General features: G+C 31.1%; 2 protein-coding genes across 4 annotated transcripts; both read right to left on the bottom strand.

The window, feature by feature from the left end:
* Window positions 1-126: 126 nt before the first annotated feature.
* On the bottom strand, window positions 127-14,431 carry LOC143206733 (beta-1,3-galactosyltransferase 1). 3 transcript variants are annotated; one of them, XM_076419407.1, is made up of 2 exons: window positions 14,346-14,431; window positions 127-1,366 (listed from the first exon to the last, which is right to left on the bottom strand). In XM_076419407.1, exons 1-2 carry the CDS (start codon window positions 14,356-14,358, stop codon window positions 318-320), a joined length of 1,062 nt encoding a protein of 353 aa, XP_076275522.1. In that variant the 5' UTR covers window positions 14,359-14,431; the 3' UTR covers window positions 127-317. The 3 variants fall into 3 exon arrangements, with proteins under 3 accessions (XP_076275522.1, XP_076275523.1, XP_076275521.1); XM_076419408.1 differs by lacking the exon at window positions 14,346-14,431 and adding an exon at window positions 2,183-2,326; XM_076419406.1 differs by lacking the exon at window positions 14,346-14,431 and adding an exon at window positions 1,678-1,883.
* On the bottom strand, window positions 7,294-9,012 carry LOC143206736 (beta-1,3-galactosyltransferase 5). The gene is made up of 2 exons (XM_076419413.1): window positions 8,854-9,012; window positions 7,294-8,545 (listed from the first exon to the last, which is right to left on the bottom strand). The coding sequence occupies exons 1-2, from the start codon at window positions 8,864-8,866 to the stop codon at window positions 7,500-7,502; spliced, it is 1,059 nt and encodes a 352-aa protein (XP_076275528.1). The 5' UTR covers window positions 8,867-9,012; the 3' UTR covers window positions 7,294-7,499.
* Window positions 14,432-17,105: the final 2,674 nt, after the last annotated feature.

Below are 17,105 nucleotides of genomic sequence, written 5' to 3'. Positions count from 1 at the left end.
TAAAAGATTTTCTATCTAAATCACCAATTTTTAAAATAGCTAATCATAGCTCACACCGAAACCATTTTATTTCTGTGTTACTAAATATTTTTAAAGTGACATTTACTGGCAGGAAAAACTACTGAGGCGATGTTACATTATTTATTGTACACTTTTCAATAATAATTAATTACACGGATATAACAAATTTAAATAAATAAAAATAATAACAAAAATTGGTTTTAGAAGGAAAAATTTTAATCTATATTTTTAATATGAAAGTAAATTATCATATTGGCACTTGGGATATTAACTTAGCTGTTGTATACTAATGTATTCTATACTACACTATCTCCTAAAGTCAACGGCACTGGCTTCCCTCGAAAATACTCCCAGAACCTCTTAACTAATTTAATATTCATGTTGGGTGAGCCAAAGAGAAAACGTATTTTATCGTATTTGCCGTCAAACAGCAAATTCGGGTTTTTACTTGCCAAAGTATACTTGCTTATATCGATATGTTTTAGATTAGCTTTACCACCTGCAATACCATAAACAAAAGCATCTTCAACGAAAAGATAGATACTTAGATTTTGGCTCTGTTGATACAATTTAAAACAAACATCTGGCGAAAAAATTGCATACCATCCGGAACAATAACTGGGATAAGAGTTATCTGGATATACGTCCTCAGGTACATACCATTTTGATTGATTATCTCGGATGACTGGCGAACCCGTCATGTCGTTGCAGAGGAAAAGATTAGCTGCGCCATTGGGAGAAAGATCATTTTTGAGAAAATTGAGCAGCAAAGGAGTGTTGACGAACGAGTCATCGTCGATTTTTAGTATATATAGTACCTTGGGGCAGTGATATACCACATATTTTAACGACATTACGGTTTTGTAGGTTAAATTGTGGTAAGAATCTATGAAATTGCCTTGTATAATATCACCATACAATTTACTTTCCATTTCAATTTCTTCCTGCAATTGTTGATCAATAACCATTCCCAAGAAGAACACTAATTTTATACCTTTTTTAGGAAAGCCCCATGTGCCACGAATGTTGAGACGATGTTCAGCATGACCAGGCGCTGATGGCACTAAAATTAGCAAGAAGACATCCGCAGAGTCACAAGCGTGTTCATTCAAAATAATAAATGAAAAATTCTTAATATCTATAAGTTTGCTGTAATCATTTTCACTAAGATTCTTCATGTTGAAGGAGAGTTGAGCTGGACGTACACGTAATTTATGTCTTGTGTGAGGTCTCTCCAAATATTCCGCACATTTTGAGACACTGATCACGTCGAAATAAAGCAGCAAGTAAACTAACGAGACGTTAACCAGCAGTAGAATTACAATAATATGTTTATTCTTGAATCCTGCAAAAAAAAGTAGCGACATTAAATGTTTGTTTATAATAATGTTGGAGCCTTGAGTAACTTCTTGCTGAGTTTCTCTGGAAAATATTTATACTTAATTGAAAAAGTAACATATTTAAACAAATTTTTAAAAGTATTGTCCGTGACTTAGTAGCCGAATATCTTTATAATTGATCTTACAACATCAAGCTGAATATTTTAACACTATTTGAATAACGGCTGTTTTTTTAATACCGGGCTCAAATCTCATACTATCATTTTGTTTCTGTTTAGTTTGAACATATGTTAGACTTGAACATAGTTGGTCTTACCAAATGTATAGCAGAAGTTTTCGTTCAGGAAGATTGGACTTTGACGACAATGTTGATTTGTTATTTTCTTAACGATTTTATTCATATATTTCTTTCACATTTAGAATATGAAATAGCCATATCATTACTTAAAGTAATTTCAAGTGATTTCAAATGTTTTAAAGTTGTTATCTAATTGTTTTGCATATTTAGATATTGTCTGATATGCTTTCTTCAGTCCCCTTAGAGTAGAGCTCTTGCCGTCTTCAATACTTTTTGGTATACCAGAGTATTCTTTATCCAAACCTCAAAATCATCTTGAGTATTTTAGAATTATCCTTTAGTATTGTTTCGGCTATAAATTATTGGTTAAAATAGTGCCATATCCCACGGATATTTGTTTCGGTAGGAAACAAAATGTTTAAAATTATAAATATACTCATACTAAACTGTCTGGTAACACAACCTGTTGAAAAACAGCGAGAAGCCATTTAAGATTCCAATAAAATATATGATATTGTATTACCTTTTAAGGTCATCTTTGATATAATTTTTCCTTTATTTTAAACATCCGCAATATGTCATGAAGGTAACTAGGAATGATTTTATATATTTGCCTTGTGTATATAGTTAATTAGCCGACTCATTACATAAGGTTAATCTCAATAAAAAAAATGGAAAAACGACACTACTTGATGTTTAATAGAGTCAGTTGCCTGGAAAAAAGTACTCTAATTGATAACATGAGTTACATAGAAATATTTTTACTATCAGTATATGTATTTGTAAAAATACAACATATATTCGTTATCTTCTATATAATTCTGAATATATATATGAAAATTATGTTGACGTTGAATTTAACAAAATGAATTCATTTTGCATTCGGAATTTGGAATCTCACGCGCTGTTTTTAAAATAGCGCGAATAGCTGAACAATTATTTTACAGTTTTAGAACAATAATTGTTACTAATTTAGTTACTAGTGAATTGTTTTTATTACACGAGAACCGCCTTTTATGGTTTAAAAACAATTATTTATCAAACTGGTTTAATTATTTGTAATAATATTTGTTAAGAGCATTTTAACTATCCTTGAGATGCTAATGTCACCTGAGATACTAAGCTGCTGAGATTGCAGCTGTTGGACTTCGGCGGCAGTATTCTGGTAATCAAGATGTTTAATCTATTTTGCAGATAGCTGAGAGTTGTCATGGAAAACCGTGAGAATGACTTATTGCATGCTTACATGTATTTTGATTGGCCATATATCTAGGTGAAAATGCGAAGTACCAATGTAAACAACTCATAAACTAACCTACTGACCTAACTGTTAAACTCGAAGATTCGGTTTTCCATTTACTAATTTATATAACATATTAAACGGCTTAGCGAAAATATTGGTCGTGAAATTTGGCAAAATTAAAGACTATTAGAGGAATCAGTTTAGGCCGTAATTTTTGTGTATATGCGCTACATATAAATATATTCCAATAAAACGAAATACGCCCAAATTAAGAAACCAGGTATAGCTGTCAGATGAGGGAAATAAAATATATGAACAAATATTTTAGCCGTGCGGGCTAAGAGATTGATTGGTCGACAATAACTCACTATGATCGAATGTCACTGGGACTAAAGATTGTTTATAGAATTTTGTAATATAAAATAGAGGATAATGTTCATAAAAATTAAGTGAGTATTTGAAGTTGTTAAATAACATAACTGTGTTGGGGCCACAGTCAGAACCTATTTCAAAATCAAAATCTGGCCGCAGTGGAAATTTTGAATCGAAAGACAAAAACCTAAATTTTGCATTTGAACCGATAACAAAACAGAAAGTTAGTGTTTTAAAATATTATAACGACGTTATATCATTTTAATCCTCGGTTATTCCCATATAGATGGAACTAATAGGTCAATTGAAAAGTCCCCGGCCTGACATATAGATGGCGCCACTAGAATTAAATCCATATGATTTTTTAGTTAACCCTAACCCACAAAACATGCGTGTGTAAATTTGAAAGTTGTTGGATCATTAGTTTGGGAATTATAGCATTTTGACTGAAGTAACATTTGTTATTGTGAAAAAAATGGATAAAGTGTGTTGATAAAATATTGCTTTCTGAAGGGAAAACTTGGGATGATGCCGAGTTTCCGGACACTGCCCTAGGAAAATCAACCATCAAGGTTGCTATTGCAAGGCTCGGTATGCTAAGTTTAGACGTGGTGAAATGAGTACCGAAGACAATGAACGCAGTGAACGCCCAAAAGAGGTTGTTACCGGCGAAGACATTAAAAAATCCACAAAATGATTTTCAATTACCGTAAATTGAAATTGAATGAAATAGCAGACACTCTAAAGATATCAACTGAACGTGTACATCACATCATTTACGAATATTTGAGTATGAGAAAGCTTTGTGCAAAGTGGGTGCCGTGCGAGCTCACTTTTGACCAAGAACAACGACGCGGTGCAGTGTTTAAAGATGATCAAGCGTAATAAACTCGAGTTTTTGCGTCGATATGTGACAATGGACATGGAATGCTAATTTACTAAGACAATGTACCGTGTCACAAGTGTGTGAAAAAAAATTCGAATTGCTTCCTCGTCCACCGTATTCTCCAGATCTAGCTCCCAGCGACTATTTCCTGTTCTCAGAACTCAAAAGAATGCTCGCTGGGAAGAAATTTTCGTCGAATGAAGAGGTGATCGCCGAAATTGAGGCCTATTTTGCAGCAAAGGACAAATCGTACTACAAAATTTTTATCGAAGAGTTGGAGGATCGCTATAATCAGTGTATTACCCTTGAAGGGAATTATGTTGAATAAGAAATACTAATTTTGCCAAAAAAATATGTTTTTCTATGGTAGGCGATGACTTTTCAATTGAACTGTTATTAAAGATTTATGGCAACTTTGGACAAAGACGATTGAGAATAGTATGATCACGTAAAATTATATTTTACAGTTTTTCGAGAGAGAACAAATTAATATGTCTACTTTATAGGAAGTTATCTACAGCCGTGAAAGAAAAACCCAATAATATAAATTAACAAATTTCTAGAAAAAACAAGAATCGTATCTCCTCTTTGTTTACAAGATATTTAGAATTTTGAAATCAGCATTTGATTTAATTTGATGTCTGGTGAATGGAGAACAATATTAATAATAAATCATAAATTTAGTTCAGCTAATCAGTAACACGACATTCATCGACTGTTCGGCAGGAAGTTCGCTGGGTCAGCTAGTTTTTAATATACAATAGCTATTACATATTATTTGTTTACTGTTTATTGTAGATTCCAATTTTTAAAGAAAAAGTTAAATCAGAACGTGCAATCATATATCGAAAGATGGTGCTGATAGTAAATAATATGTAGCGATCACGGAGATTTATTAGGCCACCACATATACACTTACGTTTGCAAATTTACATCATAGGACACGGTTCGCAATGCATGATGATTTGAACCAAGCGGCCCGAGGGTATAAACAACCAGTATGACTAGGTCTTTCTCACTCACTCTCTCTTTTTTCCTTCCTTTCACGGAACATCTTGACTTTAACCTGATTATTCTGTCTGTGCTCCCGTCTAACAGGTGTAACTTAACAGCACAAAACAATACGTATAAAGCTTACTCAGTTTTGAGAAAACTGCAACTGTGATGTTTGTGATACTGAATGATATCATGAATCATGATATTGTTGAGATGTGTTTAATTGCTGCATATTATCTAGCTGACGTGCTTCTTTTTGGGTGATAGTACTGCGCTAGAATACGAGTTCTTTGATTGTCTTCTAGTCAGTAGTAAATTTTTCATTTAGACACTCTATATATTCTTGAAGAGAATGGTTTAGCATGGTTCTGCAGTACCTGGTAGAAATCTCTGGCATAGTATGTTATTCTCGCCTAATACCTCAGGTCGGTGATTCATTGGCATCGTAGATCTGATAGGTTGAATTCGTACACGATATTGCCGACCACGATCAGCTGGGCTACATCTGTGATCACAAGAGTCCATCGGAGGTTGAGATTGAAGTCTAACGTCATCATTCTCTCTCTGTATATTTTTATCTTAGTCCGGTTTGCAGCGCATAAGGTTTTGCTCGTTTGTTTTGAATGGCCTGAATAGGCTCTGGGAAGCACTAAATTGCCAGCAGAAATGTGAATGAGGAAACGTACGCAGGCTTTCATGTTACTAACAATGAGACCTTTGTTGGTAATGGGGCCACCAACGGCTACCTTGACGCGATTGACTTCTGCTTATATTATGTATGTGCTGAAGGTAGATTGTTGATTTCATGCCACCCATGGGCGGACCGCGTAATATTTTATGGTGATTAGTATGATCAATTGAGCTTTGAATATTTTCATTTTCAGCGCCTTATCTAAAATACCTAATAAGAGGCCGATTAAATCAGTCACATGCAAGAACACAACATGTACAAACACGGTAGCTGGTATTATAGCGATAATAGCGGGAACCTGAAGAGTGGTTCTAAATGGCGTGCGCGCTTCTCATGCACATTTATTCTAAGCCAGCTTGATAAATTTCACAGCTACGTGTAGTTGTTTAGGACAGTTAAAGAACTATTTTTTTAAGGTTAATTTTATGCTTGCGACAGTTTTTTAGGTTATATATAATTATGTGTTATTTAATAGAGAAAATAAGCAGAAGACAATACGAAAATAAGTGTATAAGGTAGTAATTTACTAATTTTATATTTTCTAATTATTTAGAACTAATTTTATAAATTGCTATGGAACAAGGGGATATTTATATTAAATAATATGAAAAAGAATTTGTTTGAAGATTATGGTAAGGATAAGAATGAGAAATTATCATATTTGTACACTTGATAGCTATACATTTCTGATTTTGTAGATAGTTCAACAGATTAACAAGTAGTAGAAATAAATTGATAACAAACAATTCGAAGCTTTGTGATTTATTATTTCTTTCGGTTTATATAATTCTCCGGAACAGATAAATGAGAGTTAAAATTGAAATTATATATTATATAACAAATTTTATTGCAATAAAAGGTTTAAAATGAACAAAATATACAAATCTAAATAAAACACAAACACAAACAATATAAATAAAATATGAAAACAAAAATTAGAATATATACAACTTATCAAACACATTTTTTAATGTTTCATATGTTTTACAACTATCTTAACTAATTGTATTTATTTATATATAAATATATATATATATATATATATATATATATATATATATATATATATATATATATATGTATATATACATTTTAAATTTATGATATAAAATACTAATGTAAATAAAATAACTAAACAAAAATAGCAATATAAAATATAATTTAACATTATAGTACCTCTGATGCATATATTATTAATGTGATTCAACTAAGGTGACCTAAACAGCTACAATAATAATTAGAGTAACGCTAATTAATAAAATAAGAAGGAAAAATCCACTCCGATTTTAAAAAGAGTTTTATGTCTTTACAAATTGAATTATAACATGTATCCGCTTGTCTTTTTTTTTGTACTGTAAGGCGTTGAAATGCATCGGTTGTTTTGGATTGTGTTGTGCGGGTGGAAAAGTGAGATTGGCTACGAATTGGAGTTAATACAACATAACATTGTTTCGAGTTAAATAATTTATTGTAAATTTCTGAATATTATCATTCAGTGCCCTAGTATACTGAAATAACTATACATAAATAACAAGAACAACAATTATGATTTATATGAAAACATAATATTACGTTTAATATTTTTTTATCCAAAAATAAATTGTTATATTGGCACTTAGATTACTGTCTTTGGTATTTTATTCTAGTGTATTTTATATTATATTATCTGCTAATGATAAGGGCACAGGTTTGTTTCGAAAATACTCCCAAAACCTTTTAACTAATTTAACGCTCATCTCCATTGAGCCAAAAAGCAAACGCATTTTATCGTATTTTCCTTCAAACAGGGAATTCGGGTTCTTACCTGCCAAAGTATACTTGCTTATATCGGTATGTTTCAAATTTGCTTTACGGGCTGCAATGCCATATACAAAGGCATCATCAACAGAAAGATACTTGAGGTTTTGGCTTTGCTGGTATAATTGGAAACAAACATCGGGTGAAAAAATTACATACCATCCAGAACAATAACTGGGATAAATGCTATCCGGATATACGTCCTCAGGAACGTACCATTTTGATCGATTATCTCGGATGACTGGCGAACCCGTCATGTCGTTGCAGAGGAACAGATTGGCTGAACCATAGGGAGACAGGTCATTTTTAAGAAAATTGAGTAGCAGCGGAGTGTTGACAAATAAATCATCGTCCATTTTTAGAATATACAGTACTTTGGGACAGTGGTATACCACATATTTCAATGACATTACGGTTTTGTATGTCAAATTATGATAAGAATCTATGAAATTGCCTTGGATAATATCACCATGCAATTTACTTTCCATTTCGATTTCTTCCTCCAATTGCTCGTCAGCAAACATTCCCAAGACGAACACTAATTTAATATCTTTCCTGGGAAATCCCCATGTACTGCGAATGTTGAGGCGATTTTCCGTATGACCAGGCGCTGATGTTACCAGAATTAACAAGAAGACTTCCATAGAATCGCAAAAGTGTTCATTCAAAATAACAAATGAAAAATTGTTGATGTCCACAAGCTTTTTGTAATCATTTTCACTGAGATTCTTCATGTTGAAGGAGAATTGAGCTGGACGTAAACGTATTTTATGTCTTGCGTGAGGTTTCTCAAAATATTCCGCACATTTTGAGGTACTGATCACGTCAAAATAAAGCAGCAAGTAAACTAATGAGACGTTAACCATCAGTAGAATTACGATAACACGTTTATTCTTGTATCCTGAAAGATTTAACGATTTTAAACGTTCACTTATAATAACATATTAGGACTTTTAATAACTTTCTGCTGTCTCTACAATATAGAAATGTAGAAAACTACACATACGTTTAAAATTATAGTTATTATAAGTTATTTAAATACTAGACAGTCAAACCAAAGACTATGAATTGTAAGCTGGTATATACCCGCATATGCCTATACATTATATATACCATCCATCTTAAACTAAAAGCTCACTTGGTCTAAACAAGATGAAAGACAGCCAGAAGCTATTTAAGATTCCAATAAAATATATGAAATTATATTACCTTTTAAGATCATCTCTGAAATGATTTCTCCTTTATTTTAAATATCCACAATATAAAAATAAATACGCATGTTTTTATATATTTACTTGGTATATATAATTAAACAGGTAACTCATGTGATTATATTCTTAATTTAATGCATTTTAAAATATTGTTAACCGTTGCACTAATTATAAAAAAAATAAAAGACAGTACTACTTGATTTTTAATATTATAAATTTTCTGGAAAAGTCTACGAGTCACATCGAAATGTTTTTACTATCAGTGCATGTTGTCAAATATAACATATATAGCTTATCTTCTATAGAAAATGTATGAAAATTATGTTTACGTTGGATTTAACAATATGGTTTGTGGTTGGAATGTGGAATTTCCCCTTAAGGTTTTTAAAATAGCGCGAATAACTGAACAATTATTTAAAAGACAATTTTGAACAAAAAGTATTACTAATTTCTAGCGAATTCTTTCTTATATACGAGAACCGGCTTTAATAGTTCTAAAACAGCTATTTAAGAAAAATGCCTACTTAGCTTCAGAGGCTCATGACAAACTACTAAGCTGCTGTTGTTAAAGCTATAGGATTTATGCTGCAGTAATTTCATCACCAAAATTTAATACATGTTTAGATTATATTCTATAATTCTAATTTATGTCTTTTCTGTTGATCATTGAATTGGATTCAATGATATTATATAAATCTGTGAAATTTACTTATATGATAGACATTCGTAATGTAAATAATTGAAACACTGTATATTCATCTAATAAATACTTCTTGTGTTCTTGAACAAATGTATTATGGCATACGTTCAGTTTGTTTGCTGTTAAATTAGCATAACAAAATTATGAAAATAATAATTTCCTTTTTTGGAAAGCACCTTTCATCTATTTATACCCTTTCTTTTTTAAGACAAACCTTTTGTTGCTTTTATTGATTTATTAATTTTTGGTTCACCATCAGTAGATTAAGGACTTATACAAATACTACCTTGGATTTTTTTCATGAAATTAAGCAATTCAAAATGAACTTAGTTGGAAATATGATTGTGAACTGTGTTCGTTGATTGTTAACTGTTTTGGCAGATTATAATTTGTCGAAATTTCAGTGGTAATGGTGCTTTTTCGGAATGCAGTAAAAGTAACGCAGCACTGGTAATAAAATTAGTTTTGTCAACAAAAATCACGTTTATGGTTGTTAAACTTTTTTATATCCTAGATTCTCTTATAGAGTTAATTGTTATATTAAATAATATAATATTAACAGAATATTATTATATATTTAGAATAAAATAGTAGCTAAAAACAAGCCTATATTTTGAAGTTTCAGTTTCAAAATTTTAATCAGTTTAAGGTCGTTTTTTTTTTCTAAAAATTACAAAAAAAACTGCCATCAATTTGTGAATCAAAAAATTACAGATTTGGCAAAGCACCCTAATTCGATAGTACGGACCTAGAGCCACAGCATCATTTTGTATTTTTTATGTATACAATAAATACTTGATGGAGCCAAGTTTCATCAATTGTTACATAACGATGCAAAAACTAGGGTTTATTACGCTTGATCATTTTCAAACACTGCTCCGAATCATCAACACATCGTTGTTTTTTAGTCAAAAGTGAGCTCGCGCGGCACCCACTTTGCACAGAGCTTTCTCATACCCAAATATTCGTGAATGATATGATGTACACGTTCAGTTAATATCTTTAGAGCATGTGCTGTTTCATTCCATTTCAAGTTACGGTTATTCAAAATCATTTGGTAATTTTTTTTAATGTTTTCGTCTGTAACAACCTCTTTTGGGCGTCCACTGCGTTCACCGTCTTCGGTGCTCAATTTACCACGTATAAACTTAGCATACCAATCCTTGATGGTTGATTTTCCTGGGGCAGTGTCCGGAAACTCAGCATCAAGCCAAGTTTTTGCTTCGACTGTACTTTTTCCCTTCAAAAGGCAATAGTTTATCAGCACGTGAAATTCCTTTTTATCCATTTTTTGTTCACAATAACAAAATTTGATTCACTCAAAATGCTATAATTCACAAACTAATGATACGACAGCTGTCAAATTTATATACGCATCTTTTGAGGGTTAAGGCTAACTAAAAAACATACGGATTTAATTCTAGTAACGCCATTTATGTGTCAGGTCGGAGATTTTTCAATTAACTTGTTATATTATCCTGAACCAATAAATGCTGACGGGTAATTGCATCTTATGTTGAACAATGAAGATTATATACCAAAAGAAAATTCACATTAGGTTTCGCATATATTAACAGAATGAATGCCGATAATGGACCAGTAGTAGTAAGACATGGAGGAACTACCCCTCATTCGTCAACCCAAGGTTCCTACAAGCGCATTGTTCTCATTCTAGATGACAGATCTATATTCAGTATCAAACATACTGTCCAGAAGAAAATGAACAGCTGGTAGTTATCTGGAAAGAAATTTAGGAAGTTAATATGGAGGTTGCCGCTTTGATAATACACAATCTCATGAAGAATACTACCTAACTATATGCTTACTAAATGAAGTGCTGATAACTAACGGAGTTTTCCAATATATATATAATATATAATGCTACCTTAAGAGTCTAATATTTTAAAATATTTTTGAAGCATGTTCATATCCTTGTAATCCCTAAAAACGCCTATAAAATTCTAAAAGACAATTAATATGCTTTGCTCCCTAATAAATGGCTGAAATGGCGATTCTCCATAATATTGTGCATATATCCAAGGATTATAACATTCCACCAAATAAGAAGTTTAATTTCAAACCCAAACATTCTTAAACATTCTTCTGTACATCAAAGAATTAAGCAAAGAAACTTGTAATTTAGTTGACATTGGTTTAGTAGTATTAAAAAAATCCTATTTGTCGAACAGGCGTACGGTTGATAAAAATGATCAACCCATGTATTTGTCTTCAATCGTAAGTGGTACATTCCATTATCCAAGCTTTTGCACTTGGGCCAATAATACCAACCGATGGTTCATGCAGATTTAATAAACGTGATGCAAAAGTAGTGTTGTTCTTTATCTTACCTACTTCCTAGTATGTAGAAAAATTAGCATTTCCGATGCATCTAAAATATTGAAATACGCATTGTTCATACAACAGACAGATTCATACAAAAGTATAGATAAGTTCTGCATAGATTTTTCTCATTAAGTCAGCTAAGCGAAAAAAAATGATACTTTGGATGCTCTTCTGAGCATGATGATGATGATAGATGATAGATCCTCTCTTCTACACTTACAAGCGAGGTTTCTGAGTAATGGCAAGAAAGTCGACAATAACTTAACCCGCCAGTTTCCAGCGCAATGTCCTCCAAAATAAATGTATCTTCTATTTATGTTTCCAGCAAAACATAAACATTACAAATACCCGGAGTTACAATGTTGTGCTTTGCTGTATTACATGACGTGTGATTTTGCGCTTCATGATTTATCATATGCCCAAGTTAAACCGCCAAACTTAGAAATATAGAATGGGAATTTAAATAGGCCCATCCGTAACCATATGTTGCTCGTCCCATTCCCTAAATGGTCGGAAGTAAAAATATTCTATTTCCTTGCTTTCTTTCAATTTGGAATTTCATGACAACTTTGTGACGGGCTATATTTGCTTTCTTGTATTTTTGTGTATAATTGTAAGGAAATTTGTTATTATGGTATTATTTTTATAGCATTTAAGGTAAATATAATTTGTTTAAATGCAAAGGCATAATATAACATAAGTGTTATTTTACAGGATGTGAAGGTTCAAATAAAGTTTATTATTTTCTAAAGGGGTCTGTTTCTGCGCAGAAACGGTTTTAAAAGTAAATAATGATAAACTTACAGTAGTTCGTTAATTGGAAAACTCTTCTGATCTTCTACATGAATATTTCAAGTTTAAAACAACAACGTTTAACTGATTAACAACAAGGTTTAAATATGGTTTCTCATTGCTTAACGAAAATCTTAATTGTAATTAATAATAAGTCTTTTATAAAAATCTATATCGATATTTGAATTGAAATATGTAATATATGTATATTCACAGATCATTTCCTTTAACCTACAGAAAAGAAAAATAAGGCTACAAGTTAAATAATTTAATGAATGTAGAATCTTCAAAAATACTTAGCAGTAAGTATAAATATAATATTTTTCAGAGGAAGTAAATTGACAAGTTTAAAAACTGAAGAAAAAATTTTTTTTTTTAATTCGTTTATGTGGGTAGCTATCTCTAGACTTTCTTTACTGCCAAAAGAAAAACTCTCATTTAAATATTGTCAGCAAATGGTGATCTTTTTTAAAGTGATTAATGTCCACAACTGTTGCTTGATCTGGTGGATGAAACAAATAGGATTGCAAAGGGCAAAAAATGGAAAATTTTGCATGGTTACGTATAACATGGATAGTGTCCAATTAAGTATCTATAAACAATATATAAAGAAGGAGTAGGTTCTGTAATCAAAATTGTAATATATATTTACAATATTCAGTATATTCAAATATTATCTGTTCCAATATATTTTGGACAAAGTTTTAATTTTTTATTTTATGATAGTTACGGCAATTAGAAAATAAGTTATTATTTATCAGATTAGATATATTATTAAATGTATTTTAAAAATATTTTATACAAAGGTTAACTGGTATTTAAATGGGTAATGTAAATAAATAAATGTCAGTGTTACTGTTTTAATGTTAACATTAAATTAAATTTTAATGAAAATTAAATTAAGTTACTCTAGTAATAAAAATAATTTAGTAACTATTACAGTTAGTATTACTATTATTACATTTGTGTGTTATCTACAGTATTTCTATTGCCAAATATAAACAATAAATTGTAATAGTCCGCAAAAATTTTATAAATTCTTCTAATATCTCCCATGCAATGACTAGGTTTTCAATAAATCGATATATCCAAGAGATATAAATAATAAATAATAATATAAAATAAGATATAAATAATAATAAATGTGCCTTCACAATTTTTTAAATACTTTACATAATATTTCTAAAGGTAGAAAAAAAAACACGATGATATATTATCAGATTATTGCATATTGCAAGAAGTTACCTTTTGGTCTTGTCTCTGACACTTTATACATTTTCTTCAATATCTAGTCCTATAATTATTAGAACATATAATTGTAAAGTTAGATTTTTCTGTAAGTCTCACAATAGCGTAATATTTTATTGATAAATACATCATATTAATAAACTCCTTTCTCTTTATAAGTATTGACTTTATAGGATTTGATATTACTAGAAATAGCATTACTCCAAAACTTAGTATGAGGTTTTTAAATTGACGGATTTAATTAACCACTTTTGCAACAGATGTTTCTCTTGGTAAAAAACAATACATTTAGTTATTGCAATTGAAATAGTTGCAATCTGATATATACCAGTAGATGGTAACAGTTTTTGTTGACAATCAGCGAGAAGCCACTTAATATTCCAATAAAATAGGTGAAACTTTACTACCTTTTAAGGCCATCTTTGAAACAATATCTCTTTTATTTTAAACATCCACAATATAAAGGTAACTGAATAGTTTTATCCATTTTAGTTGTGTATATAATTACTAAGTAACTCATGAGATAAGATTTATCTTAATAAAAAATTGGAAGACTTACAGTTTGCACTTAATGTGATTGATTTTATCAGTTGTCTGGGGAAAAATGGACTCAAAATGTTTCATCATGCTATCATTTGTTTTCTTTATTGATATTCAGAATTAGTTGGGAAGCTCGATAAACTACTTTTAAGGCTTTTTTTAAAGATAATTTTGCGTGCTTCTTAGTTATTTTTATCCGTATAAATTTGTTATTGAACAAAAATGAATAAGTGAGGATAACAAAAGTTAAAGTGCCAATAAACATAGAGCAGCTTAAATGTAGTGTTTTTCTATTCGAATTTCGACCATTCGAAACGGTACCGACGACGTTTGAAGAGTTGGGAAAAAATTAAAATTTTATCACCTGAAAATAGTTTTGATATTGATGCTCTATTCGGAAATCTGATTGTGACCTTGTAGTTGTTTTGGTTAAGTTGTTCGAAGTAATAATATATTCACTGCAATGTGATTATGTATTATGTTTATGATAAAAGTAGATAGTAGATTTTATTATATAGTCTATATAAAATAATAGTGAAGTCACCTCTTCATGATGTATAATAACAGGTCAATTGAAAAGTCCTCGGCCTACCATAGTAAGACACAATTTTTGGCAAAATTATTTTTTTGTATTCAACATAATTCCCTTCAAGGGAGATACACTGATTATAGCGAACCTCGAACTTTTCGATACCATTTTTTGTAGTACGATTTGTCCATTACTTCAAAATAGACCTCAGTTTCGACGACCACCTCTTCATTCGACGAAAATTTCGTCCCAGCATGCATTCTTTGGAGATCTGAGAACAGGAAATAATCACTAGGGGTCAGATGTGGAGAATACGATGGATAAGGAAGCAATTCGAGGGATTTTTGCCATCGTTTTCACTGACTTGTTACACAGGGCATTGTCTTGGTGATGCAGCACTTTCTTTTTCTTCAAATACGGTCTTTTTTCGGCGATCTCGTCTTTAACACAGTCCAATAACGCTATATAATAATCGCTGTTTATAGTCCTTACATTTTCTAGGTAGTCAATGAAAATTATTCCATGCGCATCCCAAAACACAGATGCTATAACCTTGCCAGCCGACTGTTCATTGTCGAGTGGGTTCATTGTGTGCAGTCCACTCGGGTGACTGTCGATTGGACTTCGGAGTAAAATGTTGAAGCCATGTTTCATCCATTGTCACATATAGATGCAAAAATTCGAGTTCATTACACTTGGTCATCTTCAAACACTGCTCCGAATCATCAACTCGGCGTTGTTTTGGTCAAAAGTGAGCTCGCGCGGCACCCACTTTGCACAAAGCTTTCTCATACCCAAATATTCATGAATGATGTGATGTACACGTTCAGTTAATAAATTTAAAGTGTCTGATATTTCATTCAATTTCAATTTACGGTCATTCAAAATCATATTGTAGATTTTTTAAATGTTTTCGTCGGTAATAAACTCTTTTGGGCATCCAGTGCGTTCACCGTTTTCGGTGCTCATTACACCATATCTGAACTTATCAATCCTTGATGATTGATTTTCCTGGAGCAGTGTCCAGAAACTGGGCAGCAAGCCAAGTTTTTGCTTCAACTGTATTTTTTTCCTTCAAAAAGCAATAGTTTATCAACACGCGAAATTCCTTTTTATAAATTTTTTTCACAATAACAAACGGCTAATTAAAAAACTAGATTTAATTCTAGTAGCACCATCTGTGTGTCAAGCCGGGGACTTTTGACCTGTTATGTTGCCTATTGCAGTCTGTACATTCGATTTAATGCCAGACATTATTTTCCTCATTTTATGTTCTCATTCCTTTTCTCACTTTATTCTGTTTGATATTATTTTGATTAATTTTAAATCGCTGCTTAATTTTTGTGAATACTCTGATTGAAAATACCGAAATACATAGTTAGTCAAAAATAGGTTACAACTCTCTAAATAACAACTTCGGTCAGGAACGAGGTAATGGGTGCACTTTCTTACAGTAAAATGCATTAGAGAGTTAAGTATTGATACTCCTAAATGTTAAAGTGCTGGCGTTTTTATTGTAAATAATTCTGCACTGAATATTAGTAGTGTCCACACTAAAATCTCTTAAAGGGAAAACAAGATAATCTTGGATTCACAGAAAGAAAGTGTTCTATACGAAATTACATATATAAAATGTATAAAAACTGTGATAGTTTTTTCTATATAAACATAATTTAATACAGCTATTTCAGAGATAACTTTTGATCTGGAAGTTATCCATAGAATATTTAGGAATATGCAGCTCTTTTAGAGATGTCATCCCTTACTCTGTTACGAAACATATGATTTAAATAGTATAAAAAACCCACGAAGAGGTGTAGAAGAAGGTCCATACTTTTTATCATAAAATAATTTTGAAAAGACAAGAGAGAAAATGAAACAATATTTAATTATTTATCAATATCTAAATATTATAGTAACAAACTATATAAAGTTCAAGACTATATAAACATATATAATATAGAAAGAAAAAAGTTGATTTAAAACAATATGTAGAATAAAAAATATAATTTATTTATCAATATATTAAATACAAGCGGCCATTTATATACAATTACTCAATATTATTCCAAAAATTAAATATACGGTCGAACATAGA

This window comes from Rhynchophorus ferrugineus, unplaced genomic scaffold, assembly GCF_030347505.1.
Source record: "Rhynchophorus ferrugineus isolate W39M unplaced genomic scaffold, kcgeb_rfMv2 rfM1, whole genome shotgun sequence".
Taxonomy (NCBI): Eukaryota; Metazoa; Arthropoda; class Insecta; order Coleoptera; family Curculionidae; genus Rhynchophorus; species Rhynchophorus ferrugineus.
Note: the sequence above shows the minus strand (reverse complement) of the source record. Positions and strands in the feature narration are given on the sequence as shown.